The 27,896-nt window shown below is 61.8% G+C and overlaps 2 protein-coding genes across 9 annotated transcripts; one reads left to right on the forward strand and one right to left on the reverse strand.

Moving 5' to 3' along the window:
- Window positions 1–379: 379 nt before the first annotated feature.
- On the forward strand, window positions 380–15,228 carry EPHB6 (EPH receptor B6). Of its 8 annotated transcripts, none has more exons than XM_037514821.2 (19): window positions 380–479; window positions 5,760–5,846; window positions 7,183–7,251; window positions 7,528–7,726; window positions 7,922–7,986; window positions 8,178–8,931; window positions 9,614–9,769; window positions 10,064–10,414; window positions 10,542–10,666; window positions 10,822–10,984; window positions 11,158–11,272; window positions 11,507–11,559; window positions 11,711–11,830; window positions 11,986–12,233; window positions 12,437–12,610; window positions 12,951–13,100; window positions 13,388–13,581; window positions 13,703–13,858; window positions 13,965–15,228. In XM_037514821.2, exons 4-19 carry the CDS (start codon window positions 7,627–7,629, stop codon window positions 14,071–14,073), a joined length of 3,033 nt encoding a protein of 1,010 aa, XP_037370718.1. In that variant the 5' UTR covers window positions 380–479; window positions 5,760–5,846; window positions 7,183–7,251; window positions 7,528–7,626; the 3' UTR covers window positions 14,074–15,228. The 8 variants fall into 8 exon arrangements, with proteins under 8 accessions (XP_037370718.1, XP_037370777.1, XP_037370747.1 ...); XM_037514880.2 differs by having other exon boundaries at window positions 10,554–10,666; XM_037514850.2 differs by having other exon boundaries at window positions 5,766–5,846.
- Window positions 14,728–27,567, reverse strand: LOC119248002 (transient receptor potential cation channel subfamily V member 6). The gene is made up of 15 exons (XM_037514892.1): window positions 27,362–27,567; window positions 20,701–20,798; window positions 20,495–20,617; window positions 20,036–20,173; window positions 19,702–19,800; window positions 19,402–19,577; window positions 18,868–19,014; window positions 18,574–18,786; window positions 18,209–18,295; window positions 18,038–18,114; window positions 17,621–17,786; window positions 16,950–17,016; window positions 16,346–16,614; window positions 15,260–15,366; window positions 14,728–15,007 (listed from the first exon to the last, which is right to left on the reverse strand). Exons 1-15 carry the CDS (start codon window positions 27,487–27,489, stop codon window positions 14,728–14,730), a joined length of 2,175 nt encoding a protein of 724 aa, XP_037370789.1. The 5' UTR covers window positions 27,490–27,567.
- Window positions 27,568–27,896: the final 329 nt, after the last annotated feature.

Consider the following 27,896-nt stretch of genomic DNA (forward strand, 5'->3'; position numbering starts at 1 on the left):
CGCGCCCAGCCCCGCGCCCAGCCCGCGCGCCCGCCCCCGCGCGCGCAGCCCAGGCCGGCGGGGCGCGCCGGGGCCCCCGGAAGAGCCGAGCGGGAGGCGGCGGAGCGGGCCGGAGGGGGCGGGCCGGGCGGGGAGGGACGCGGAGGGGCGGGCCGGGCGGCGCTGGCTCCAGCCGCCGCTCCCGAGCCGAGCAGCGGGCGGCCGGCCCCGCAACCGAGCGTGGCGACGGCGAGCGCGACGCGGGCCCCGCGCGATCCCCCGCGCCCCGCGCCCCGCCCCCGGAGCAGCCCTTGCCGCCCGCCGGCCGCCGCCCCCCGCTGCGCGGGCCGGAGCCCCGCGGCGCCCCACGCACCCGGGCGGCGGGAGCGCGTCCCCGGACCGAGTGGAGACGCGGGCAGCGCCACGCGAGCGCCGGGATCCGCGCCTCCAGCTCCGGGCCCCTGGGGGCGCAGACCCGGGAGCCTGCAGCCGGCAGCAAGGTGAGCCTCGGATCGGGGGCGCGGGGCGGGATCGCAGGCAGCTCTGGGGCTGGAGGGGGCGGTGTGTTGGCGACAGAGGGACTAAGGTTTGCAAAAGTAGAGGAACCCTCCGGGCAGGGCCTCTGCACGTCCCTGGGGGCGTCCTGGGGGAACGCTGGGCACCCCTTCCCGAGGTGAGAACGACTTCGTGAGGGGTGCAAAGTGGCCACGTTTGACCAGCCAGCATTGATCCCCCCTGGCCCTCGCTTTGGGACCTCTCTACAGTGTTTCCAGAGATGCTCCTCTGGCTCTGGCTTTGGGGTCTTGACATGGGGATCCCCGCAGTGGAGGCCAGGCTCCTGGCCTTTGGAAATTAATTGCCCACCCCGGGGACTCCAGTGGCATCTCTCCAACTCCTGGGGCTGGGAGGAGCAAGGAGGCTGATCCGTACCTGTCCCCTCCCCGCCCCCTCCCGCACCCCACGGCCTTCCTGCCCCCCACCACCCCATCACCACTCCTAAACCTTGGAGTGGAGGGGAGCCTTGGTTCGCGCTCCCTGGTGGTAACCCCCAAGTCACAGAGCTGTCAGGCTGCCCCTGGCCACTGCCCCAGCTCCACCCCATCTTTGCATCTGAGGTGCTTGGCCCTGCCTGCCCCACACCCCCACCCACCCGTCCTGGCTGTCTGGCACCCTGTCTCCTCCCATCCCTAGGGGAGCTGGCATGATCCCAGCATAGCCAATGTTGTAATGTCCCTGGCAGTGCCCATGGAGAGAAGCAGCTGGGCCTGTTCCCAATCAGTTAGCCCGGGCCCTCCACCTGCCAGGGGATCTTGCTCAGGCTCCAGAGGGGAGCTGCTGGCGCTGGGGAAGCAGCTGAGAGCCGTGCGGTCCAGGGAGCTGTCCAGGCATGGAGCGCGGGTGAGAGGGAGGCCGCGGGCACTGTCAGCAGGCCCGCTGGGCTCTTTCAGGGCAGTGGACTTGAGGAGGGTTAGGGTGGGGGCGCCTAGTGCCCTCGGGAGCCCATCGGCTCATTCGGGGTACAGGAAGATGGCTGGCCAAGACTGCTGTGTCACCAGAACGCTGGGCAGCAACAGGCAGTGATGGGCTGGACTGTGGGGGCAGGACGGCTCCTCCTCGGGGCCAGGCGCTCATGGCCCTCGCCATGTCCTGACCTGGGTGCAGGCCCTGGGTCCCCACTAGGAGGAAGGGACTTGCCATGGCGGGGCCTGGAGGGTTTGGGCAGCCTCGGGTTGGCCTTTCCTCTTCTCCCAGCAGCAAGTCCTGGGGCAGAGGGCCGGGGGTGGGGGGGAGTAGAGACAGGTGCAGGTGAGGGGGAGGCTCATGGGGGCCGCCCCGAGCTGCACTGTTCTGCAGTCTCAGACCCACTCACATCCACACACACACACACACACACGCGTGTGCACACACGCCCTCCCAGCACGCCCGTCTCCCTTACACAGGCTCTGGTCCTGGCATCCCTGGCTTTCTTCCACCATCTCCCACTTACTCGTCTCTCTTATAGAACCGCCCCAACACCTCCCTTCTGCCCTTTTCCACAGCCACACGTGTCCCCGGTCAGCGCAGCGCGGAGTGGCTCGTTCTAAGTGGCTGGCTGGCTAGACCCAGACACCGCCTGCATCTTAAGAGCCTCCCCCGGCTCCGTGGCCGGAAACAGGTGGCTCTGGCGTCTGCCTCTGTGCCGGGGGCTGGAGGCCTCGAGGGACACGGGGCTGTCCTCTGCTGGGTGATCCACACAGTGGCTTCTCCAGTCAGGCAGCAGAGGCTGGAGGCACTGGAGGACAGCCACCTCCTCGCTGTCTGCTCCGGGCTCCTGTGCAAGGCGGGAGGCCAGAGCCTCAAGAGAGAGCCACTGAGCCCACAGCCAAGGTGGATTAAAGGGTAGAGGCTGCATACGGAGCCAGCCAGGATTAGGCTGGAATTTCCTGGGCGTTTAACAGCTGCGGTGCAGGGCGGAGGACAGGCTGGTGGCGCTGACCCCTCCCACGCTGACCCCACAGAACAGGTGTGAGGACCAGCTCAGCAGCCAGGCCAGACAGAAAGCCACTGACCCCCTCTGCCCCGGGGGGCCTGGCCTGACCCCTCCAGCCCCTGCAGCCAGCTCTGCTCCCCGAATCCGTCCTTTCTGAGCTCACTTTGTATCGATGCCTCTTGTGGAGTGTGTCCCCCTGGGGTCCTCTTTGAAGTCACAGTCCTTTGCGTGGCATCGTGTAAGAGAAGCATGATGCTAACCATGGGACCATTTGAACTTCTTGGGAGAGAAGCTTTAAAGAAATCCAGGGATAAAAGTTATCTTGCTTGTACTGTAGACATTTCCAGCTCCCTCTGCCTCCTGCCTCGCCATCTCTGCTTGCTTCTCACAAATGAAAATTTCTAGATCTTTGGAAACTTAGAGGCAAAAGCGGGGGGTGGGGGGGGCAATACGCTCTCCTTGTCTAGGTTTTAAAGTTATTTTTTGGTTGCGATCTTAATTATGCGATTCTTTTAATTATTAAAATAAGATAGGCTTGTAAGAAGAAAAACAGTTCAAAGACAAAGTTAATAGTTCCCCACCTACCACCCTCTATTTCTACCTCCTACAGTAACCAATTTTAATGGCTCAATTTATCTTCTGCTATTGCTTCCTACAAGCTTATTTGGCTTATATTCCTTAATTTAAAAAAAATTCACTGTGGCTTGAGGTGCATCAACTATATTAAGTCATCTTGGCTTGTTCATAAAATTATCCTATGTAGCATTTTAATTTGAGCACAGTTCATTTTTTAAGTTCTTACAGTTCCACTCTGTTAATTTATTTTTAAAACTTCCATTTTTATAGATAACAGAGCCGATAAGCTAGGATTTATGAGCTAGGATTCTACACATCTTTAATCTCTGCCAGTTTCTGAAAACAAAATACAATCCTGGTGCCGAAGAAACTGTCATATTTCTTGTAAACCAAAGAAATGTAGCAGCTTGTGGATGCAGTGCTGCTTCTGTATTGAAAAGACAGAAAGTGATCTACCCAGAAAAGGGGCTGAGAAAAAAATGGGAAGTCATGGAATGTGCAATTTCGCCACACAGAACTGTCTAATCAGTCTCAGTTTTGGAGCTACCGCTGAGGTACCACCTTTCTGCTGCTTCTGGTGGTTTATGGCTTGAAAATCCTATACGCTCACATTTGAATATTTTCCTGATAAGGTAAGCTTTCTGCTGTCTCTCGGGCTGCAGGATTTCCAAGTACTGACCACTTCTTTCCATGAGCTGGAAAGAGAGAGGCATGCCCGGCAGACCGGGGAGGAGGTGCAAAGGCCTTGGGCCCACTGCCTCTCTGTTTGGCCTTGGGATGGATGTGCTGGCCTGTCCCCAGGAAGCACTCCCAGGCTCAGTGGGGGAGATGTCTGGTCCTTGGTCCTCAGCCACTAAAGGCATCTTTGAAACTCAGGGTCATTGGAGTCCTGTGTGTTCGGTATTCCAGGCCTGGGGCTGGGGCAGCCCGTTCTTGTCTCTTAGGCCTCTGCTTTTGAAACTTGTTTGAAAGGAATCCGCAGTGGTAGGAATTCACTGACAGCAGTTTATTCCATATTTTGACAAAGTTTCCCCTTGCTTGCCATAGAGATACACGCTCTGATTCTTTTTTATGTACTAAAAAAAAAGAAAAAATGGAAGACGAATGTCTCTGGTTCATGGGATAAGCAGAAATTGACCTTCCTCTCCCCACTTCCCCAAGAAACTTGTTTATAACCTTCAATCTTCTGCCTGTCAGTCTGAAAGGTGGTGTCATCAAACAGCAAAAGGACACTGAGTCCTGCCAGACCCCCAACTCTTTCTTTTTTTAAAAAAAAGATTTATTTTTATTTATACAAGAGCTGGGGTACAGGTCCGAGGTGAGGGAGCGTAAGAGAATTCACCAGAGACAGAGCAGGGAGCAGAACAGGCAGACTGACTGAAACACACTGCTGAGGGGAGCAGCGGGCGAGACAGGAGAGGCCTGCTGTGCCATGTGGGATTCTCCCTGGAGGCCAGGAATCGAACCTGTGCTGAAGAGGCTGCGGACAGCTTCACAGCTCGGCACTCAATCCACGGCGCCACCAGGGAGGCCCCCAACTGTTTCATTTTAATGAATATCTTTGTTCTTTGTGAAATTTCAAAAGATGATTGAAGTAGCAATCCACATCATTGTCTCCATCCTATTCTTTTCTTTCTAATCCCTCTTCATGACAGAAGCAGAATGGTTTTAACATGTTTCATAATTGCCTTTGCTCTTTTCTGGATCTTCTGGAGAGACGCCAGCTTCATATTGTTATCAAGATGTGAGTGGAGACCACGCACACACAGCCTATTGCAGCCACAAGCAACTGTGTTCCCTGCATTGTGGGTCATCATTGCAGATTCTTTGTCATTCCACGTCTTCTAGAATGTTCCACACTGCACAGTTGAAACTATCGGCAGAGCATCTTTTCTTTCTTGTTTGCTGTCCCTCGAAAAAATTCATTGAGCTGTATCCAGTGTTGAACATTCCCTTTCATGATTATTTATCTACTTATAAGCTTAGGAAGACACAGTACTTATAGCTTCTTCTTTGTACAGACTCCAGAGTCCATCCGTGTTCTGACTGAAAGAGGCTATTTTAAAAAATATCTGCTGTGCACATGATATAATAGCCTTCATTGTTTGAAGACTTTTTGCTGGCATTTTCAGTTCTTGATAATCACATTCCTAAAGATTCTATGCCTTGGACAGAATCGGGTCAGCTTTGGTGTGTCAAACCATTGAGAGACTGTGTGGGAGTGTCCCTACAATATGAATTACTTCAGGATATTTATTAAATGGCCATCGGTGATGGGGCCATGCTGTTACTTCTTGATCTCCCTGTTCTTTGAAGCATTTATTTAATCAGTGGATGATTCTAGAAGCATCTGGGACAGCCTCTATTTCTTAGGAATAATTTGTTGTGTGGAAATGGTTTATGGAGATGTAACATTGTGCACCTTATAACTTTGTGTACAAGGTGATGGTTTGGAAATGTTTCTTCCTTGCTTCCACATGCCATAAGTCCACTCTGTTTCACAAAGAGAGTGCTAGAGGCATGAAAGGAACTTTCCAGATACCCACCACCCCTCAGCCCATACGTGTATATTGGGAGGGTGTCCCATAGAGACAACCCTGAAGGCTTTATTGCTGGCAAGACCAGAAAAAAACTAGATTGATAAATATCAAATAATGATTTTCATATTTCTTAAAGTTACATATCTTTTAATAGTTGGTTTCGGCTTCATTGTGAAATGTGTCATTTTTGGTAGCCACAGATATCCAGGAGGAAACAGGAACCAGCTTCCTATGGGCTGTTTTGTTTATTCTACAACCTGCATTTTTCCTTCTCAACAGAAGTAAGTGAGATCTACTGATCTTGTTCATGCAATGCTGACTTTGGAGACTTGGTCATAAGGAGCGAAAGGTCACCACAGATTTCTAGCCCAACAAGCAGAGGAAGATCTGGGCCCCTTTTGCACTGCGACCCAACAGGGTGCCAGCCTCTGTGCACATGCCATGAACTGAAGTATGAACTGAAGTCATGTGCTTCCAGAGGCTGAGGGGTTGAGGGGGGGGCTGTATAAAGGGGAGCTTGTTTCATAGTTCTGAGATACCGTTTTGAAGTCTGAACACTATTTTGATCCATTTTACTAAGAAGTTACTATGTATAGATTTAAAGGAAACTCTAATTAATGTTTAAATTGAGAAAATTGCATAGACAAGATTTTTTCAAATACAAAAATTAGAGAGAATGTAGTGGGAGTAGTTCTTCCCTGTAACAGCCTCCATCCTAGGTCCTGAGAAGATAAACACAAAGAGCCTGACCTGCATGTATGTGTTCCATGCATTTGTATATGTATATGCATATCCTTAAGTTCTCATCGGGGAGTGTGCTCTGGACCGTTCTGCTCTGTGCTGCTTGCACTTAGAAATTACTTTCATCTCAGGACACGAACAGTCATCCTTACTCCTTTTTAAGCTTGTGCCCTAATTTTTTAACCATCTTCCTAAAGATGAAGAGTTAGCTTACGGCCTTTTTTTCCCTTACAAACAATTCTACAGCAAATAGCCCGGTTCTAACATCTGTGCACAGACCCAAGTGTACAGTAGCTGGAGGACAGATTCTTAGCAGCAAAGCTGCTGGGTGGACAGTCCACTTGGCCTTCCAAGAGGATCTACCAGTTTGTCCCCCCAAGCATGATGCATACAAGAAAGCCTATTTGCCTCACCTTCTCCCTGGGCGTAACTGATCTAGAGGACAGGGCGCTGCTGTTTCCATATTTCTTCCTTTCGTTGTGGGCAGACGGCAAGCATCTTTTCCTGTACTCAAGGTGGATGCTGTTTTTCCTGGAAGCCATAGAAAAGATGCCCCTTGGGGAGCGAGGACCTTTGTTCCCACAACGTCTGTGCCAGAGCCGCACAGCTTCTTCCCTCCTCCACACCGGCTCATTGAGCAGCCGGAATCTTTATGCCCAGGCTCTCTTGCATCTGTTCTCATACCCTGTCTGCCATCACACCCCAAGGTGCTCCTTCTGCAGTCCTTTTCGCTTCACTGCCTCTCTGAAATGTCTAAAGGGTCCAAGTCTGATGGGGGCTGGTGGTGTTGGGGAAGGGGATCATGTGACCCCAGGGAAGGAATAGCTTCAAACCCATCTGCTCTGAGTGAGCAGATTATCCCTACGTCCTCTGCAGGGACGCTGTAGGAGGGAGACAGGAGAGTAAATGAAGAGCAAGGACTGGAATCACTCCTTCCAGAAGAGGGTAAGATGGGCACAGCTCCCCAGTGCTGGAGGAAGGAGGGAAATGAGAACCAAAGGTGGGAGAGGGCTCTCCGAGGGGCGTAGGGCAGAGCGGGTGGCTCTTAACCCCCTGAGATGGCAGACTGCGTGCTCCCTGCTGGCCCTCACCCCCTACTTGGGCTGGGTCAGTGTTAAAAGCTGGAGGAGGAGGTGCATGGTCAGGTTTGGGAGCCTGGGCCACCCAGAAGCAGTGCAGGTACCTCCCACCCGCCCCTTCAGGCCCTCTCTGTCTCCCTAGGGGCAAGTGTGGCCGCTGACCTCCAGTCTTGCAAAGCAGCAGCCTTGCCTGGGCACAGGCTGGTGGCCGGGACAATGGTGGGGTCCCTGAAGATGCCCCATGGCTACTGAGGGGGCTGCCCAGGCAGGGAGCAGAGCGGCGGGCATGGTGTGCAGTCTGTGGGTCCTGGTGCTGGTGTCCTCAGGTCTGGCCCTGGAAGGTAAGAGGCAGGAGACCTGGCATAGGTGGGAGAGGGAGGGGTTCAGCAAAGGTACTGGTGAGGACGTCAGAAGCGGGAAGCGAATGGAATGAGGGGTCCCAGTGAAATGTACGCCCGGAGGAAGTTGCAGATGGGCATGGGTGGGGTGCCGGCTGGAGGTGTAGCCATTGGGTGCCTCGTCTTCTCTCTGGGCAGAGGTGCTGCTGGACACCACTGGAGAGACCTCTGAGATTGGCTGGCTCACCTACCCTCCTGGTGGGGTGAGTGCCCCCTCATTCTGCACCCATTACCCCCCCACCCCCGGGAGCGCAGCATTCAGGACAGAAACCTGGGCAGAGACCCTGCCTCTAAGGAACTGGGCTTTGCACATCACTACTTTTAAGTCTCAGTGGAGAGCTGTGCCCCCCACCCCAGAGCCCCCCAGCAGCTAACGCTGTCTCCCACCCTGCAGTGGGATGAGGTGAGCGTCCTGGATGACCAGCGCCGCCTGACTCGGACCTTCGAGGCCTGCCACGTGGCTGGGACCCCTGCGGGCACCGGGCAGGACAACTGGCTGCAGACCCACTTCGTGGAGCGGGGCGGGGCGCAGAGGGCGCACATCCGCCTCCACTTCTCCGTGCGGGCCTGCTCCAGCCTGGGGGTGGCCGGCGGCACCTGCCGGGAGACCTTCACCCTTTACTACCGCCAGGCCGAGGAGCCCGACAGCCTTGGCAGCGTCTCGGCCTGGCACCTCAAACGCTGGACCAAGGTGGACACGATCGCGGCGGATGAGAGCTTCCCCGCCGCCTCGGCCTGGGCCGTGGGGCCCCCTGGGGCAGGGCAGCGGGCCGGGCTGCAGCTGAATGTCAAGGAGAGGAGCTTCGGCCCCCTCACGCAGCGGGGCTTCTACGTGGCCTTCCAGGACACGGGGGCCTGCCTGGCGCTGGTGGCCATCAAGGTCTTCTCCTATGTCTGCCCCTCTGTGCTCCGTGCCTTCGCCGCCTTCCCCGAGACGCAGGCCAGCGGCGCCGGAGGAGCGTCCCTGGTGGCGGCCGTGGGCACCTGTGTGACGCACGCGGAGCCCGAGGAGGATGGAGGGGGTGTCCAGGCTGGGGGCAGCCCCCCCAGGTTGCACTGTAACGGGGAGGGCAAGTGGATGGTGTCCGTGGGGGGCTGCCGCTGCCAGCCTGGGCACCAGCCGGCGCGTGGAGACAAGGCCTGCCAAGGTGAGACCCCACCCCCGGCGTTCGTCCATGGCCTCCCTCTGCCCCCTCCCCACCTGCAGGCTCTGCTGCTGAATACCCCACACTTCATTTTGTACCCAGAGGGTCAGGAAGAATAAGTTATTTGAGGAAAGGACTCCTGTTTTCCCCTAAAACACACACACTTGTTCTCACCCGCTCACCTGAAATTTCTAGAATCTTCTGGAGACTTCCACAGCAATTGCTGAGGATTCTGGGGCTGTAGTCCTGAGAAGGGATGCAGCTAGAAGGAGTAAAACTCCTGGGTTCTCTTGGGTTCTTTTGTCTCCATTTGGTTAGGGATCAGGGTCGGGGCCAGGACGCGGGGAGTGGGCGGGGAGGGGGGTTGCAGCTCAGGAGAGTGGTGCTCGGCTGAGTGGCAGCTGCAGGAGGGCTCTGCAGGGGGAGGTTATGCAATCAAGCCAGACACCTTCAGCTGGAGCTGGGCCCCCAGGCCCCCACCGCACCTCACTCCTCGCATCCAGGGAAATGCTGTTCCACGCCAGCGAAAGGCAGAATAACCTGCCTGCAGGAGGAAGAGAGGGGTGGGGATAGGTCCCCCGGGAAGGAGGCCAGGCCCTGGGGAGGGCGCCAGTGTGCAGGTCTGCGGGGCTCAAGGGGCAGTGGGCATGGTGAGCCTGACATCTGCACCCCCTCCGCTCCTCAGCCTGTCCTGGGGGGTCCTACAAGGCCAAGGCTGGGAATGTCCCGTGCACCCCCTGCCCTGCTCGCAGCCAGGCTCCTGACCCTGCAGCCCCCATTTGCCCCTGCCTGGACGGCTTCTACCGGGCTAGTTCCGACCCCCCTGAGGCCCCCTGCACGGGTGAGTCCCCTCCTGCCCCAGGGGCGCAAGCAAACAAGCAAACAGGGCTGGGGGTGGGGCCAGGAGAATCAGGGGTCTGGTTTGCATTTGCAGTGACTTCTTTTTCTCCTGTGCCCGGGCTGTTCTCCCTGCCCCGCACCTCCTCCTCCCTTCCTACCTGGCCCTCCTCCTGCCTCTCTCCTCCCACCTGCCTCCTGGGCCTGGTCCCCCCTCCCACGCCACGATTTCTGTCTCCCCTGCCCCACGACCATCCGGCCTCACTGCCGCCTCCTCCAATTGCCCCACCCCCTCCAGGCCCACCATCGGCTCCCCGGGAGCTTTGGTTCGAGGTGCAAGGCTCCGCGCTCATGTTGCACTGGCGCCTGCCCCAGGAGCTGGGGGGCCGAGGTGACCTGCTCTTCAACGTGGTGTGCAAGGAATGTGGGGCCCGCCAGGAGCCCGGGGGCAGGGGCCCGTGTCGCCGCTGCAGGGATGAGGTGCACTTCGACCCCCGCCAGAGGGGCCTGACGGAGAGCCGCGTGCTAGTCGGGGGGCTCCGGGCACATGTACCCTACATCCTGGAGGTGCAGGCTGTCAACGGGGTGTCAGAGCTCAGCCCCAACCCTCCCCAGGCTGCAGCCATCAACGTCAGCACCAGCCACGAAGGTGAGCCTCACTGCACCCACCTCACCTCCTCAGAACCCCCTCCTGCTCTCCAGCCCCCTGCTCCCCATCCAGCCTGCCCCCCATCATGCCCAGGGGTGGCCCTGCTCCCCTCTAACCCCCCCTCCAGTTCCCTCTGCAGTCCCCGCGGTGCACCAAGTGAGCAGGGCCTCCAACAGCATCACTGTGTCCTGGCCGCAGCCCGAGCAGACCAACGGGAACATTCTGGACTATCAGCTCCGCTACTACGACCAGGTGGGGAGGAGGGCGCGCCAAGCTGGGCGCTCACTCGCCCCAGGTGGGCCTGGCAGCCGCGGGTGGGCGCGTCTGAGTCTGTTGGCCCCCCCAGGGCCCCTTGGGGGCGGGAGGGGCCGGGCAGGGCCGAGGGTCTGAGCGGCTGTGACCCGCAGGCGGAGGACGAGTCCCACTCGCTCACCCTGACCAGCGAGACCAACACGGCCACCGTGACGCAGCTGAGCCCCGGCCACATCTATGGCTTCCAGGTGCGGGCGCGGACGGCCGCCGGCCACGGCCCCTACGGGGGCAAGGTCTACTTCCAGACGCTGCCTCAAGGTGCGGGGGCCTGGGCGGGAGGGGTGAGGGGGCCTGGGCAGGAGGGGTGAGCACAGGCCCACAGCCCTGCCCCCGGCCGGCCCTGGGGGTGTGTGCCGGCGTGCTGGCTGCCCCGACCTTCGGCCCGGGGTGCCGGGAGGCCTGCCCACGCGTGACCCCGCGCTGCCCCCCAGGTGAGCAGCCCGCCCAGCTCCCGGAGAGGCTCTCCCTGGTCATCGGCTCCATCCTGGGGGCCTTGGCCTTCCTGCTGCTGGCGGCCATCACCGTGCTGGCCGTGGTCTTCCAGAGGTGAACGCCCCCCGCCTCAGTCCCCCTCATGCTGCAGCACACCCCCAAGTCCTGGGGACCCCAAGGCCCACTGCAGAAGCCCCCGCCGACGCCCCCCGCCCCAGCCCCTTCCCTGGGCCACGCGGAGATGGGAAGGAGGGCGCGATGCCACCACAGGTGCCCGGGGCGGGGGGCAGCCTGCGTGGGCGTCGGGAGGGGCGGGGGGCAGCAGGGTCACTGCTGGCGTGTCCGCAGGAAGCGGCGCGGCACGGGCTACACGGAGCAGCTGCAGCAGTACAGCAGCCCAGGTGGGCCGGGGCCGCGGGTGGGGGGCGCGCCAGGCCAGGCTGGGTCCCCGGGAGGAGGGCTGCTCCTGGGCACCGTCTTCAGGAGGACGAGGGCACCCCCGAGGGTCAGGAGCCCAGCCTTGCTGCATAACCAGCGCCCCTCAAACCCCAGGGCTGGGGGTGAAGTACTACATCGACCCCTCCACCTATGAGGACCCCGGCCAGGCCATTCGAGAGTTCTCCAGGGAGGTGGACCCCGCGTACATCAAGATAGAGGAGGTTATTGGGGCAGGTACTGCTGGATGGGGGTGACGGGGATGTGGGGGTTGGCGGTACGCGAGGGGGAAAGGTCTGGCAGGGGGAGGCGGGGAAAGCGGGGCTCCCTGCGTCACCCCGGCCTGGTACTCCTGCGTCCCCGCGTCCCTCAGCCGACTTCTGTTGCCCCAGGCTCCTTCGGAGAAGTGCGCCGGGGCCGGCTGCAGCCCCGCGGCCGGCGGGAGCAGGCGGTGGCCATCCAGGCCCTGTGGGCCGGGGGCGCAGAGAGCCTGCAGATGGCCTTTCTAGGCCAGGCGGCCGTGCTGGGCCAGTTCCAGCACCCCAACATCCTTCGGCTTGAGGGCGTGGTCACCAAGAGCCGGCCCCTCATGGTGCTGACGGAGCTCATGGAGCTGGGCCCCCTGGACAGCTTCCTGAGGGTCAGTGGGGCCGAGGGGTGGGTGGCGGGGGCCCGGGAGCATGCATTTTTTTAACTGACCCGGGAGACAGCCCCTCCCTTGGTTCCTTGCGCCCCACCTCCTGTCCTGTCGTCTTCATCCTTCCATCCCAGACCGCTCTCCAATTCCCAAGCCCCGTGCCCTCCCGTGCTGGTGCCAGCTGACCTCTGTCCCCGGCCCCTCAGCAGCGGGAGGGCCAGTTCAGCAGCCTGCAGCTGGTGGCCATGCAGCGGGGCGTGGCCGCCGCCATGCAGTACCTGTCCAGCTTCGCCTTCGTCCACCGCGCGCTCTCTGCTCACAGCGTGCTGGTGAACAGCCACCTGGTGTGCAAGGTGGCCCGTCTTGGCCATAGTCCGCAGGTGAGATGCAGCTGGGGGTGGGGAGGGGCTCAGGTGACACACGCCAGTGCTCGAGGGATGGCGCTCACCTGGGCGTAGGGAGATGGAGTCCTGAGTGGGGAAGTGGGTGGGGGGTGAGAGGCTTGAGGGGTTTCAGGGATGGAAGTCATGGACCCGGGGCACCTAGAGCCCCGACTAGTGTGGACGAGCTGCGGAGGCTCACGTCAGAGCAGCTGGGTGCCACTCCTGAGCCCAGCACCCCCCGCCCCTCTGCTGAGATCTGGAGAGGGCACTGGGAGGATCAGGCTGGCGAATGCGACCACGGCCGCCTTATGGATGCTGCTCCCCGCGCCTCCTCCAGGGCCCGAGTTGCATGCTTCGCTGGGCAGCCCCGGAGGTCATCACGCACGGGAAGCACACCACCGCCAGCGACGTCTGGAGCTTCGGAATCGTGATGTGGGAGGTGATGAGTTACGGAGAGCGGCCCTACTGGGACATGAGCGACCAGGAGGTGAGCCCTTGGTAGACGTGGCTGGCTCACCGTCCCCCCTTGGCTGCCCCCCCGCCCCCCAGCTGGCTAGCCTGCAGCCTCCCAGACACGTTCTCATTCTACTTCTAACCTAGCGCTCAAATTCCCCACCCGCAGTCCGAGGTCATGGGCCCTTGTTTCCCGTATTTTTAAGTTCCTTCTCCACCCCAACCTCACACTCCTCCTGATCCCAGGCCACCCCTTGCCTGACAACATGCTTCCTTCCGCTCGCAATAGCTGCCCCCCAGTATTCTTCTTCTGACCCCCAGGTACTAAATGCAATAGAACAGGAGTTCCGGCTGCCCCCGCCTCCAGGTTGTCCTCCTGGATTACATCTCCTGATGCTGGACACTTGGCAGAAGGACCGCACCCAGCGGCCCCACTTTGACCAGCTGGTGGCTGCATTTGACAAGATGATCCGCAAGCCCGACACTCTGCAGGCTGGCGGGGGCCCCGGGGACAGGTCTGGAGCTTGGGGCTGGAGCCTGGGAAAGCCAGGGAGGGAGACACTAACCAAAAAGGAAACCCAGGAGAGGGGGCCAAGATGAAGAGGGGACTTTGATCTGCCTGCTCCCCCCCAGCAGACCTTCCCAGGCCCTTCTGAACCCGGTGGCCCTGGACTTCCCTTCTCTGGACTCGCCCCAGGCCTGGCTTTCAGCCATCGGGCTGGAGTGCTACCGGGAAAACTTCTCCAAGTTTGGCCTTCATACCTTCAGTGATGTGGCCCAGCTCAGCCTGGAGTAAGCAGGGACGGGCGGGCAGGGGGTTCCCCAGGCCCTAGGCCAGGGGCCGGGCCTGTCATCTTGGAGAAGCTGGCCCGGAGGTGACCCACTCCTTCCCCACCAGAGATCTGCCTGCGCTGGGCATCACGCTGGCCGGCCACCAGAAGAAGCTGCTGCACAACGTCCAGCTCCTCCAGCAGCACCTGAGGCCGCTGGGCTCAGTGGAGGTCTGAGGCCCCGGCTGGACCCGTGAACTGCCCGTGCCCGTGCCTGGCCCTAGACGCAGGTCCACAAGAGACAGGGGAGACGGGAGCCAGCTTCCTCCTGGCCTACCACCCTCCGGACACTTGGCCCCCAGCCCTCTGCCCTCCGTGCCCTCCCCCACATTAAAGGGAAAGAAGGGAGTTTGCAAGTCGAGGTGTGGCGAGGCCTGAGTCTGGGGAACAGCTCTGTTGGGGGGTCGGGGGTCTTTGGGAGCACTTGGGAGCACGGGCGGAGGACAGGGCTGCGGGAGGGAGCAGGAGGCCAGGGCAGAGCAGGTAACGACTTTATTAGAAGGCTTCGACCACCCTCCAAAGCAGTACCTTCCCCGACTCCCACGCTCCCCCCACCCGCTCCGGAAGCTGTCTGAGCACCCTGGGGAGGGCCGTCCCTCCCACTGTGACCCGGGGGCGGGGCTGGGTGCCCGAGGCCAGCCCTTCGGTAAAGTGCTTTGCTGACAGTGCAGGGAACTCGGGTCAGACCCGCCAGGGCGCGTCCTCCACAGGGGACAGGCCAGGTCCTCTGGGTTTCCGTGGTGGAGAGGCCAGCTGCGTTCCTCAGTCCTTTCCATCCAGGCCTCTCCTGCCCGGCCTGGGGCGTGGCGTGGCCGTGGCAGGGGTGTGCCCTCAGATCTGGTACTCCCAGCCCTCGCCATCCTCCAGGGCCCTGTTCACCAAGCCCCTCAGCTCCCTCCTCAGGGTGCCCTGCCGAAGCCTCTCCCAGTTGGTGCTGCTGCGGGAGGTGCTCCGGGACACGGAGGGGGTGGGAAGGGACAGGTGGGGGCCGAAGGTGCGGCTGGGCAGCTGCTTTTCCGAGTCTTTGTCCAAGTCGTCGGCGCCGGGGTTGTAGAAGGCCTGTGCGTAGCGCCGAATCCGCTGCCGGTTGAGATCCTGTCTGTCTTCCACCCTGCGGAACCCAGAGGCTTGAGAGCCGGCAGACCCCAGGCCGGTCTCCCCTCTGCACCCCAGCCCCGCGCGGCTGGCCTCTGGGTTCCTCTGGTCTGGGCGCTAGGCCTTGGGGAGCTGCTGCCCTGGTCTGCTCTCAGGGGCGCCTTCCCCGCAGTGGCAGCTTCTGGAACAGGCCTAGGGAGCAGGAGGCTCTCTGGACAGCAGGACCCCAACCCCCCCACCTCACCCCACCCCCCGCCCCAGCACTCACCGCAGGAACCAGCGGTCCCCCAGCCCGTATTCTCGCCCACAGATCCCGGAGCGAGGCCACAGGCAGCGAGGCAGCTTGCGCTCCAGCATCACTGTGGTGGCCACGACCTGCGTGTGGGCGCAGGGGGGAAATCAGTGAGGCCACCGGGCTGGGCGCAGACCGAGAAGGGGTGGGGGGGCGGCAGGGGGCTGGGCAGAGGGAGGACAGCAGAACAACAAGAAACGCAGGCACTCCAGGTCTCCCAGAGGTCACGCCACCCTTACAATGCTGCCCACTTCCACAGGGGAGGGCCGATGGGACTGGAGCCCCCAGTTCTTCCCCCCGGATCTGCTGTCCAGGCGGATGCTGAGCCCCTGGCTAAGCAAGGGAGGGGCTCCTGAGAGCGCGAGGCCGCTTGGCCCGGCAGCCCTGAAGGCTGTTGACAAACATGGACAGGCCTGAGACGTCCAGGCCGCCCATCGGCACGACAAGGGGGCTTCCCTCAGCAAGCCCCGCTGGGCGTGCGGGTGTCTTGCCTTCCATGTCGCACAGAGCACCCACCGGTCCCTGCCGCCTTGTGTGGGGGCCTTCCATTTTTATGTGGATGAAATTATTTTTGTGGAGATAAATGACTTTCTAAGTATATATGAAAATGACAATGTGATTCATTGGATGATCTTTTGTCTCCGTTGTGGTGACCGAGGGAATCAGCGCCTGCTTCTCGAGAAGCCTTTGTGGCCTTGTTTTGAACAGCCCCAATTTTTCTGGGTCAGATTTTGCAGGCTTCAATATCACCAAGGCGATGCGACACTTCAGTGTTCACTCAGCAACGGAATTTACCCAATCTAGTGTCAATCACCATTTACTTCACTTCCTGCCCCTCTTGTCCTTGCTGACTATTCTAGAAAGGACTGAGGCTTTCTTCCAGAACCACCTGTCACAGTGGGGCTCGGCCGGGCTGCAAGCCCACAGCTTCTGTGCTCTGCAGCCTTCTGGACTGGGCAGTGACTGTCCTTACACGTCTGGGGGCAGAATTCCGTGCCTCCCTCCCAGCTGGACAGGGAGGGGGTGAAGGGCACTAGCCCTCCCCGCCACCAGGGCCCTCACCTGAGCCCTCCAGAGCTCGTCCCGCTCATGGGCCACCCGCCAATGGGTGTCGCCCATCATGGCGATGAGGAGGTTGAGCATGAGCAGCGTGGCGATGATGGCGAAGGCGGCGTAGGTGATGCTGTACATGAAGGGCAGGTCCACATCGTAGTTGGCGGGTCCGTCGATGATGGTGAGGAAAAGCTCGAAGGTGCTGAACAGGGCCATAGGGTAATCGAAGAAATGGCCCAGCTCGTTGGGGTCCTCCGTCTGGAAGATGATATAGAAGGCTGCTCCACCCCAGGGGGTGAGAGTTACCATGGCAACCGCATCCTCCACCACAGGCAGCTCTGTGTTGCCCATCTCAGCTCCACGTCCCTCATCTCCTGTATCCCGGCCCAGCCCTCCATCCCCGACACTTTGGCTTCCTTATCTCCAGAGGCCCCATCCTCCTGGCCCCGCAAGCCGTCTCTCCCCGATGCGCCCAGCTTTCCCTCACTCTGAAGGACGTGCCATCCTCAGAGGGCCTCTGACCTCTGCGTCCCCCACTCCAGGTTTATCCAGAGTTACTCTCTGCTCCTGCCGCTCCTCCAGCCCCCCCTCCCCTCCTGGCCAGATGCCTTACCTGAGGCAAAGCCCAGGATGACCACGGCCATCAGCCAGCAGAATCTCATCAGGTCACCAAAAATCATCTAGAGGGAGGCAGGGGAGGGAGGGCGTCTCCACACTGGTCCCTGGTGCAACTGCCCCTGCAGCCCCTTGCAGGCCTGACTGAGCCGCTGGCGGCTCCGCCCCAGGACAGGTGCGCCCTGGCCTGCAGGCCACGCTCCAGATCCTGTTTGCTGCAGCCCACAGAGCCGTTTCTCCATAGTTGAAAGAAGAGGAAGCGGGCCTCCCGTTGAGCGCTGGGCTGCGAAGCTCTGCAGCGTCGGTTTGATCCCCGGCCACTGGGCGAGGGTCCCACATGGTGCGCAGACCTCTCCTGCCGCCCGCTGCTCCCCTCAGCAGTGTACTTTGTCACTCTGCCAGCTCTGCTCTCCCCTCTGGCTCTGGTGGATTCTCTCACCCTCCCAACCCGCACTTCTGACTGTACCCAGTGCTTGTATAAATAAATAAATAAATCTTTAAAAAAAAAGAGGAAGGTCGGAGGCAGAGAGGAGGCGAAGGCAGAGAGAAACAAGAACAGCAGCAGAGGCCCCCAGGCCTGGGAAGCCTGACCCGCGACTGCCTGGCCCTCCACGGAAGTGCTGGCGCCCCTGGAGCCCTCTCTCGAGGCGGCTTACAGGAGACACGGACCTTCTGGATCATGATGGTGAAGGGGCCCAGCATCTGGAATCCGCGGGCGAAGTACATGACGTTGCACCAGCCCAGCACCAGGGCGAAGGACATGGGCACCACCTCCCCGTTGGCGTTGGTGAGCCGCATCACCAGCGTGACCAGCACCATGCAGGCGTAGGTGATGCTGGGGGAGCGGAGGGCGGGTGAGAGGGGCCTGGGGCTGCGCAGGGGCTGAGGGCAAGTGTGACTCGGACACTCGGATCGCAGGGGCCGAGGGCAAGTGTGACTCGGACACTCAGATCTGCCCTCCGCCAGCTCCGTGCACAGGGCCGCACGCTGCCTGGCGCCCTGGGGCTGGGGCTCTCCAGAGCTCAGGAGCCCAGGGAGGGAGAGCGCGGCTCTAGCAAGGGGGCCGGGGAGAGGAAGGAGACTCACATGAGGACGTGGAACGGCCCTCCGAGGATGGTCTGCCCGAAGAAGCGTGTGACCCCGACCCGGAAGATGTCTGGGATCTGGAAGGAGGCCAGGGACACAGCAAGGTGCTTGCAGAGGGAGCCCGCGGGGCGCGGGGGCCCACACCGCCCCGGAATCCCGTCCACGCCGCACCTCTACGAGCAGGATGACCACAGCTCCGATGACCGTCACCAGCTCCCCCGCCAGCCGAATGTCATCCTGGGGGGTCATGTAGGCCTCCTGAGGGGGACACGTGGTCAGCACACTCAGGGGCCCCGGGCCTCTGCCTGGAGGGGTCAGTGTCCTTTGCCCAGGCTCCCGCCCCCCAGATTGCTGTTAAGGGCTTGGCCACCTTGTGCTGCTTTGGGGCGATTGTGTGTGTTGCAGGGAGCATGCATGTTGGGTTTGTGCCTTTTAGACCGGCAAGGGAGGGGCTGGGGGGCACGTGGGGTGCAAGACAGGACCAGAGAAAGGGCGTGGAGCCGCCCCCCACCCAGAGCGGTGCCGCCCCAGGTCACCTGCAGAAGCTTCTGCTGCAGGAGGGTGTTGTCCCTGGGGCTGGTGCGGTTGCTGCTCCTGGGCTTCAGCGGGCGGTAGATGCAGCACATGGTGAAGCAGACGATGTACAGCAGGTATATGGCGCCCAGCACGCAGAAGTACGGCCGCCCGTACCGCCGCCACTTGAGGCTCACCAGCTCCCTCACGGGCGTCTGGTCCAGGATCTGCCGCGCCTGCACGGGAGGGCATGGAGCCAGCCGCTCCCCCCACCCCCGCCTCCCGCCCGCTGGGCCCCGGCCCCCGCAGACCCCCACCTCCCGCTTCTTGGTGGTGATGATCAGCTCCAGCAGGGATTGCTCGTCCCCCGAGGAGTCGATCTCCGTGAGGTCGTAGAGCGTGGAGGTCAGCGGCCCGTACGTCCACTGGATGTGCTTGCGCCTCTGCATCAGGTGCTGGAACATCTGGGGGCACAGGCGAGTCAGGGGCGGCTCCGTTCTGCCCCCAGCCTCGGGGCAGGAGGGGTCACGCCGGCGCCAGGACCCCTCCGCTCCCTGGACGTCCCTCCGCAGCCTGGGAAGAGGAGCCGAGAGCCTGGGGCTGCTCTGTGGGCCGGAAGGGCAGGTGCACGTGGGGGTCACAGAGCGCCCAGGGTGGGGCCCGGACTCCATGAGCCTCAGCACCCCGGAGGGAAAATGGGCAAGAAGGCAACGAGGCAGCCAGCCCACAGGGAAGGGCCATCTGAGGTGGCCCTAAGCTCCGGGACACCAGGACACCATGTGTGTCTGTTTCTCGGAGACCAGGCGTGTCGGGCGAGGGCATCTGCAGGCCTGGGGGTGGGGGGCACTCACCACGGTGTTGCCCTCCACCCCGGCCAGCTTGAAGGGGGTGAGGCCCTGGTGGTTGGGCACCAGCTCCAGGGACTGCAGGTGGTCCCCGCGCCCGTCGTAGGACAGCAACAGGCTGTACATCTGGCAGGCGAAGGTCTTGTTGGGTTGGAGGATGAGGAGGTGCAGCACCGTGTTTCCTGGGGGGCGCGGGGGCACGTGACCATGGGCCTGAGGTCCCTGAAACCCACAGGGGGCTCCCCAGGCCCAGGCTGCTGGCCCCACCCTCCCTAGCCCCCCGGCCCTCCCCCACCGCAGCCTCACCCAGGGCGTCCTGGGCGCGGATGTCAGCTCCGTGCTCGATGAGCAGCCGCACAATCTCCTCGTTGCCCACGCAGGCAGCAAAGGACAGAGGGTGCTCCCCTGGGGGACGAGGGGCCGTGGCCTGAGAGCCAGGACCCCAGGGCAGACCCCAGGGCTGGCCTCCCCCACGCCTCAGCTCTGCGCTCGGGGACACTGGTCGGCACAACCAGAGGCAGGGACGCGGGACCAGGTCCTGGCCTCTGGCCTTCACCCTTGTGTGGGCTGACCCCAGGCCTTTCCCATCCTCCCAGGCGTGGAGCCCCCCTCTGCCCCCAGCCCTGGGCCTGGCGCTCACCGAAGTAGATGAGGTTTTGGGGGCTGCGGCGGAAGGCCATGCCCGTGGCTCTGGCGGAGACGCTGGCCCCGTGGGCGAGCAGGGCTCGCACCAAGTTCACATTCTGGTTCACGGCGGCTATGTGCAGGGCGGTCTGGCCTGGCCCGAGAGACCCTCGTCAGGGCTCCGGCCCCAGGATCCTGCAGGGGGCCCTCCCACATCTACCCTCCATCCACTTGCCAGGGCAGCCTGGAGTAGGTGAGGGTGGGGAGACTGGGGCTGGTCGGGTTCCCAGGGGAGCCAGCAGCACCCCCTTCTCTCGGGTGGTTCCGCGTCAGGTGTGCAGTGATAAGCAGCGAAGCAAGAAGGGAGATGCAGAGGGGTGAAATGAGCAGGGGACCCAGTTCTTTCCTTGATCTCCCCAACTGATCTACCCAGCAGGCCACCCCTTCCGTCCGTCCCGGGCCGCTGGCCGCTCACCCTCATACAGCTCAGAGGTCATGGGCTCAAAGACCAGCTGCGGGGCCGCCTCCATCAGCACCAGGGCGGCCTCCAGGTTGTCGTAGAGCGCGGCGATGTGCAGGGCCGTCTCCCCCAGGGCCCCTGCAGGGAAACAGCCGTGTGGGTCGGGGATTGGGGACCATGGAGATCTGGGGCTCCGCTGGCGTCTGGGGCTCTGCCCTCACCTCTCTGACACACCTCGCAGGTCCCATATTTGAGCAGCTTGTTGAGAGTCTGGACGTCATTCTCTTTGGCAGCTAGAAGGAGGGGAGACTCCCAGATCCTGCAACGGGATGGGTCGGAAGTGGCCTCCGGAGCCTGCCCCGTGTGGACTTGGCTTCATCAAACGCAAAACTGGGCGCCTCAATAGCCAGGAGCCCTGCAGTCCTTGAGCAGGGGAAGTATGGCCGCTGGGGTACGTGGGGTGCCTGATCACTTTCATCCTGACCAGGTAGTTACCCCAAACCATCTTTCCCCCTCTCGGCTGGTGTGGGGGAGCAGCACCGGGCTGCTACCTGGCAGGCCCAGCTGTGCCTGTCAGGCCGGGGGGGCGGAGCCCTCGCTCAGCTCCTGACTTCCTGACCTCTGGAGCAAGCTGGCTTAGCCTCCCTACGTGCCCTGGGATCACCTCCAAGATAAGCCTTGTTTTCAAGGACCAGGGGTGCGGGAATTCCACCCTCATGCCGTGCAGGGAGTCAGGTAGACAGCAGGCTTTGCCCTGGTGCACGATGCCCTCCGGCCAGCAGCTCAGCAGGGCCCAGAGCGAGTGTGTGTGTGTGTGTGTGTGTGTGGTGGGGGGGGGTTGGCTGCCCTCGCCCACCCGCGGCAGCTTCCGCAGAGCTCAGTCAGAAAGTCAGAAACAGCAGCGAACCCCTCCTGCCCAGGGCCCTCGAGCAGACGGGCTCTCCTACTCCCTCCGTGTTCCATGTCTCAGGCAAACGTCCTCTTCTGTGACTCCCCAAATCCGCTCTTGAGGTGTTTCCTTACAATAAACCGAAGCCAGCGTTTACAATCAAGCCTCACCCTACAAGGACGTGGGCCCCTGGGTCAGTCTCCTCCCTCCGCCCAGCGCCTTTGGCTCTCCGTGGGCGCAAACAGTCCTGCTTATCCGAGGGCGCCCGGCCAGGGCGCGCGGGAGCCAGAGGAGCCCACATGGCGATGTGCTGGCAGAAACGGGGACTCCAGCTGGGGTGAGGGGTCAGCAGAGCAGGGAGGAGCACCAGACCCCAGCCCCTGCCTCACCCCGGAGGCGGCCCCGACCCTGTTCATGGGCCCTCCCTGCTCGGCCCTGACCTCTCGTTAAACCGCGTCCTCGTTCTCTAGCCAAGGTCAGCAAGACGTTCTAACTCGGTCCCCCCCCAGTTACCCCGAGCCCCTCCTTCTCCTCCCTGCTGCCAAGATGCTCTGCCCAGGGCAGCGGCAGTCACCGCCGAGGAAACTCAAGGGTCCTCGCGTGCCCGAGGAGGCGAAACGAGGCCCTTCACGGCCCTTGCGCTCCGCTCCTCCCTCTCCCCCTCAGACCCGGGCCTCGCCCTGCCAGCCCTCGCCAGGCCGCCTCCTCCCGACGCCCGCGACCGCGGCCCCTTCCCCCTGGGCACGGCTCCCGTCCCGCCACCGGCCACTGTTCCACTCCCCGTGCCCGCGGCGACGCCCCACACGTGGGAGACGCTCACTGTCACCCCCTGCACATTGGGTGAATGAGCGGGGTGCCCAAAGGGGGCTCGGCTCCACTGGCCCCCCTTATCTCCATCAGCCACCCTCTCAGCCAACCTCGGGCAAACATATAATCTGAGTAAAAAATAGTATGTTTGGTGTATAAACACAGCTGCGAGTCGAGGCTTCCTCACATCCCGCCGCCATCACCACTCCAGCCATTTGCCCGAAGCCTTCCGCTCTAGGTTTCCAGGGTCAGCACTATGGCCACACACACAGAGCGCGCATGCACACGTGCACTGAACACAATCACATGTGCACGCCACACAGACGTGCACACCTGCACACATGTGCACACATGCACCGCACACGCATCACACTGCATAACGCACTGCACATACATGTATGTGTGCGCTGTGCACAAGTGTGCACACACATGCACACAACTGCATAGGCACAAGCTCATGTGCATGCACAAAGCTCACACTCTGCTCTGCCTTCCCTTGATTGTGCGCCTCTCGCTGTGTGCTGTGATCAGCACGTGTGTTCCCTACACCAGGCGCTTGAGGGCACAGGATAGACACGTGTCATCTTTGTACCCTCTGCCCAGCCTCCACGCACTTCTAGTTTTGCACCCCATTTTGACGAAATGTATGAAAGATTACTGGGAAAACTAGAGGTGACTCCTGGGGGCCCCTCACTCACGTCCAGCGTTCTGCTCCCTAAGTTGGGAGCGGGCAGGCCAGTCAGCGCTGGGCCATAGAGACCCCTCAAGCCCCTACATATCTCTGAGGCCCACAAATGCTCCTCACAAACCTCATTCTCCCTGTGTGCCTCTGCTTGCCTGACCACACTGGGGCGCCTGGGAAAGCAGGAGCTCCCCGCAAGCCTCAGCTGGACAGACTGACCCGTGATACAAAGTTCAGTCAGATTTGAAATTTCAGTGCACAACCAATTATTTTTCCATTTAAGTATGTCCCCTGCAGTGTTCGGGATGTCCTAGGCTAGCAACACTTTTGTGGTTTATCTGAGATACAAAGTTAATGGAAAACAGGCCTCATCTGGTTGGCAAACCCCAAATCCCTCAGAAAGGGGGTTAGGGTTAGGGTTAAGGACCGTCGACCGCCGACCCTTGGAGATGGAGCCTCTGCCTGCAGTAGCAGCACCGGCCGCCAGGGGGCAGCCGAGGAGGCCCTCCCTCACGCCTGGCCACACACCTGCCTGCCCTTGGGCCCCATAAAAAAGCCCCAGAGCAGGTCTGTGGAGGATTCCTGTGCCCGAGGCACCTGCAGTTTCTTCACTCACGGCCCAGCACAGAAGCTTCGAGCTGGAGCAAGTCTGCACATCCTCACAGGAAGCTGGGGGGCTGAGAACACAGCCCCAGCCCGACAAGCACTCTCCCTCCGAAGGGAAAATTTTACCTTATTGGGCAGAACACCTGACACCACTACCGAGACCCCTCACGGACAGCAGGTGGCTGAGAGCCGTGGTTCTCCCCAGGGGTGAGCCCCTATCTGTCCCCCAGGGGACCTGGCGCCCCGTGTGGAGACAGTCAGGTGCCCCAGCTTCCAGTCGGGAGAGGCGTCCAGCAGGGACCAGAGCTGGGGGACAGCGCGTCTGTGCCGCCAGGGGTGGGGGTTAGGGGCCGCTCAGCAGCTCACACAGCGCAGCCCCCAGACAGCCTCATCCTGCCTGCCACGCGGATCAGGGCCACAGAGAAACCCGGGGTGAGAGGGTGATGAGTCAGCACCCATTGTGTTAAACAAGGACGCGGCGCATCCAAGAGACTTTCCTGTTCCACTGAGAGGGAAAGCGCGAGGAAAGCTGTCTGAGCAGCCACTGAGCAAGTCACAAAAGGAATCCAGGGAGTGAACCGGCAGCTCTAGCAGCGTGAGAGGTGTTGTCAGGATTTACACTGTTTTATTTGGCAATTATTCAATCAAACGGTCAAGCTCAATATCACACGCGCAGCAGCCCCGTGTAAGATTCCTGGCGCGGAACCCAGCCTGGCTTTTGTGATCAGGTCACGGGCGGCCCCTGAGGGTTCTCTCCGGCCCCTGGCAGATGCCTCTGCCCGCTGTCTCCGCGTGCCCTGCGCTGAGGACACACCTGCATGTGCACGCACATGTGTGCCGTGTGCTCGAGTGGAGGTTTGTCTTTGGTTGCTGGGAAACAGGCAGGCTCAAGAGTGTCTGGAGGAGAATCCACGTCAGAACGTTCGGGGCTGGAGAGCCCCTAGAAATGCAGCCCCTTCTGTGCTGGCTGGAGAGGGCGGCGTGGAGCCCGGAGTGCCGTGTCCCCAGGCCCTGGAGGCAGAGCTGGGACAGGACCGATGGCGTGTCACCCTCCTGTCCCTGTGAGTCAGGGACGGGGACAGGTTGGGCAGCCCCAGGCCTGGGTGGACCTGGCCCATGGGGTCTCCTGGTATCTCCATGAGTGCCACGAGCAACGGGTGTGCCCGGGGCCGGGGAGGGTGCCCAGAGGCAGCTGGGCACCATCGGGCGCTTCCTGCTCTGCCAGGAGATATTTGCGGCGCCGGCCTGACCAGCAGGCGCTGTCTTCTCACAGGTTTCCATCATAACGGCCCCCTTTGTGAAATGTGCTTTCCAGCTTCCGAAGCAGCATCCCCAGGTGATCCCTCTGACTCCTTACAACCCCGTCCCACGGACTAAATCCTTCTCTCACTTTGCATCCAAGGAAGTCGAGGCAGCTGTCCGGTGCTGGCCAGACCACACAGAGTTAAGGCAGAAAACCGGGCCAAGAACTCGGCCTTAGGCTCTCGCCACAAAATTATGTGGTTCTTCTCGTTTTGTGGCTCTCCCGGACTTTTCTGGGGAGCGGGGCGCCAGCTGGGGGAGCGGTGACCTCAGGTGGAGGAAGGAATGGCATGTGGGGAGCAGGCCCGCACCGGCCACGGCCACTCACCGACCACCTCCCTCCAGCTGTCTCTGGGCGGCCAGAAGGGGAAGCCCAGGCCGGCGCCTGTCACTGCCCCATCGGCCCTGCACGGGCAGGTTTGGGGCCAGGAATTTACCGCGGAGGGAGTCTGGGCGCGCCTCACGCAGAGCAGTCATCCTATCCAGCTGCCCAGCTAATGCAGGGGACCTCAGTGTCCCCCCACCAGGGGGAGGGAGAAGGTGCCAGCAGGGGCGGTGGTCTCTGCAGCAGCCTCTGGACACTGGCCCCACGCGCCCCGCGGTTCCTGCCATGCCCACTTTACTCCAAGCAGATGCACCTGCGTTTAGCTGCGGCCCCTGAGCCAGCTGAGCGCAGGGTCAGGACAGCTTCATTCCGCACACTTCATTCTGGCGCAGCGCTTCAGGCTCCAGAAATGCCTGGGACATGGGACCTCAGGGAGGAAGACAATTCCAGGCCCAGGGAGAAACGAGGCAGAGGAAACAAGAGGAGAGAACACAGCCCAATGATGTGACAGAAGCGCGGGGAGCGGGTGACTGAGACCCCAGAGAGGAAGCCCCCGTCATCAGGGAGCCATCCCTTCTCCGCACCCCCAAGCCCACCGAGAGCCCCTGGCTGGCTCCCTCCAGGGATGCTGACAGGCCCAGGCTCCTGGTGCACTTGGGGGATCTGAAACACGGGGGGTGCTGGTTCCCACTGCACCGTGCTCCCCTTCCGTCAGCGGACGCCTTACCCACAATCCATTTGCTCTCTGACACTGGCCTCTCATGTCCCTCCCGCTGCCACGTTGCCACTCAGCCTGGCTGACACAGACAGTTCTAGAGTGTGCCCGACCCCGCTGGGAACGCAGTGCGCCAGGCTCCTGCTGTCCAGGAGGAGAGGAAGGCAGAGGCCACGGAACCAAGCGATGTGGACACCAGGAGCCCACAGACAAGCCGCCCCTCCTCCAGGCCCCTGCAGCAGGGGGCAGGGTGGGGCAGGCGGGCACCCAGGCCCTGCACTGTCTTACTCTTGCATGACGCCCCTTCCTCACCCCCAGGCTTTCTGAACTGTGGGGCTCCCCCAGCCCCAGGGTCCAAGAGTGGGAAGGGAGGCCCGGGAGTGGGCTGGGGCGCCAGAGAGGGCCTATTCTCCCACAACAATGCGGGTCTGTTGCCTCCAGACGTCATGCACCAGCCATGTGCTCGGCCCCCACTCTCCCAGGCCCGGGGGGAGAGAGGTGGGTGGCTGGCGGGAGAGACAGGAAGCTAAACCCAAATCCGAGAACCCCCCAGGGCCGTCCACCATCCTTGCCCAAAAGAAGAGAGAACATGGGCACCGGGCGGCCCCCACCTCCCGGCAGGGCGTTGCCTGCGGACATGGAGGAAGACCCCAGACGCAGAGCTTGGGGCTTGCCCCGTGAATGGGCTTATTCTCTGTCTTCCCGGGGAAGGCCCCAGAGCGAGGACTTCCTCCTGGCGTGCCAGGCCTGGGTGGGGAGACCCACCAGGGTCATAGACCACAGGCCGCCCCGGCGCCTCCCTCCCCCTCTCTAGCTCCACCCCGGCCTCCTTAGGGGTGGGAAGGAGCCTCCACAGGCCTGGGGGACTCCAGGGCCTGGAAGCCACAGGTGAGACTTGCGCAGAGTTCCAGCGCTAGACCCTCTCGGGCTCCTCGGCCGGGATGAGAAGTGGGGCGAGCGTGGGGCCGAGGCTCCTCTGGTGTCCGTCCGGCCAGCCGCCCCTGCGCCTCTCCCCCAGCACAGCCAACAACGCCAGGGAGGGTCCCTCACTTCGTCCGTCTTCATGTCCCCCCAGCGCCTGGCCTGGCCGACGCCGCCGGACGCCGCAAAGGCAGGGGGTGTCATGGCCAGATCACATTCCTGCCTCCGGTTGAGCCCCCCTCGCTGTCTCATTCATTCATTCGCTCATTCACTCCCACATGTGCGCAGATGTGGGCGAGGTGTCCCCAGGGGCCTGCTGGGGCCGGGAGGGGAGATGGGAATCCAGCTGGCTGTCACCTCTCCCCAGGCGCAAGGCGCTCGCCCCGGGCGGTGCTCAGGAGAGGCTCACAGGCCATCTTACAGGCAGAAAACACCTGTGTCCACGCCAGCGCCTTCTCCCCACCTGGCATCCTGGGGCGCCAGCTCCGCCGCCAACTCATGAGACAAAATGCTCCCTAGAAGCCAACATGCAAGGACAGTCCGCCCAGACAGAGCACCCAACAAGAGCAAGGGTAGGGGGAGCGGCAGGGCAGGAGTGAGGCGCACCCCGGGTGCAGGGCGCCGCGGAGGCTCACCTCTTCTGCTGCTGCAGGTTCTGCTCATCTCGACTCTGTGTCCACGGCTCCTGTCTCCAGAACCATCTACACAACTTTCTCCACAGGCAGAGAATGAGCCCCTTCTCCTCAGGCAGCACCAACCCCATGGAGTGTAGGGCCGGCTCCTTGGGGGGCTGAGGCCAAGGCCAGACCCAGATGGGAGTCAGCCTCGGAGCCACATCAGCTCCCCCGAGGGCCGGCCTGCCCTCTCCCTGGAGAGGTCCCGTCTCCTACGGCCTGGCCCGCGCAGGAGTCCCCGAGGGCCTGGCGTCCCCACCAGGCTGGAGAGGACTCTGAGTTGGAGCCACTGGGCAGAGCTGGGCCTCCCTCCGCTGGCGGGCTTGGGAGCTCCTCTGGGGAGTGAGCAGCCAGCAGGAGCCAGGTAGACACTCCCACCCTCCTCCCAAATTACCTGAGATTTAAAGAGACAGAACAACAGGCCCGCCCGCTGCGCTGGCCCGCCTGGGCCTTGCGTAAACCCAGCCACCTGGTCTCTCTCCCTGCCCCAGGCCAG

Source organism: Talpa occidentalis, unplaced genomic scaffold (assembly GCF_014898055.3).
Source record: "Talpa occidentalis isolate TD23 unplaced genomic scaffold, MPIMG_talOcc4v2.1, whole genome shotgun sequence".
Taxonomy (NCBI): domain Eukaryota; kingdom Metazoa; phylum Chordata; class Mammalia; order Eulipotyphla; family Talpidae; genus Talpa; species Talpa occidentalis.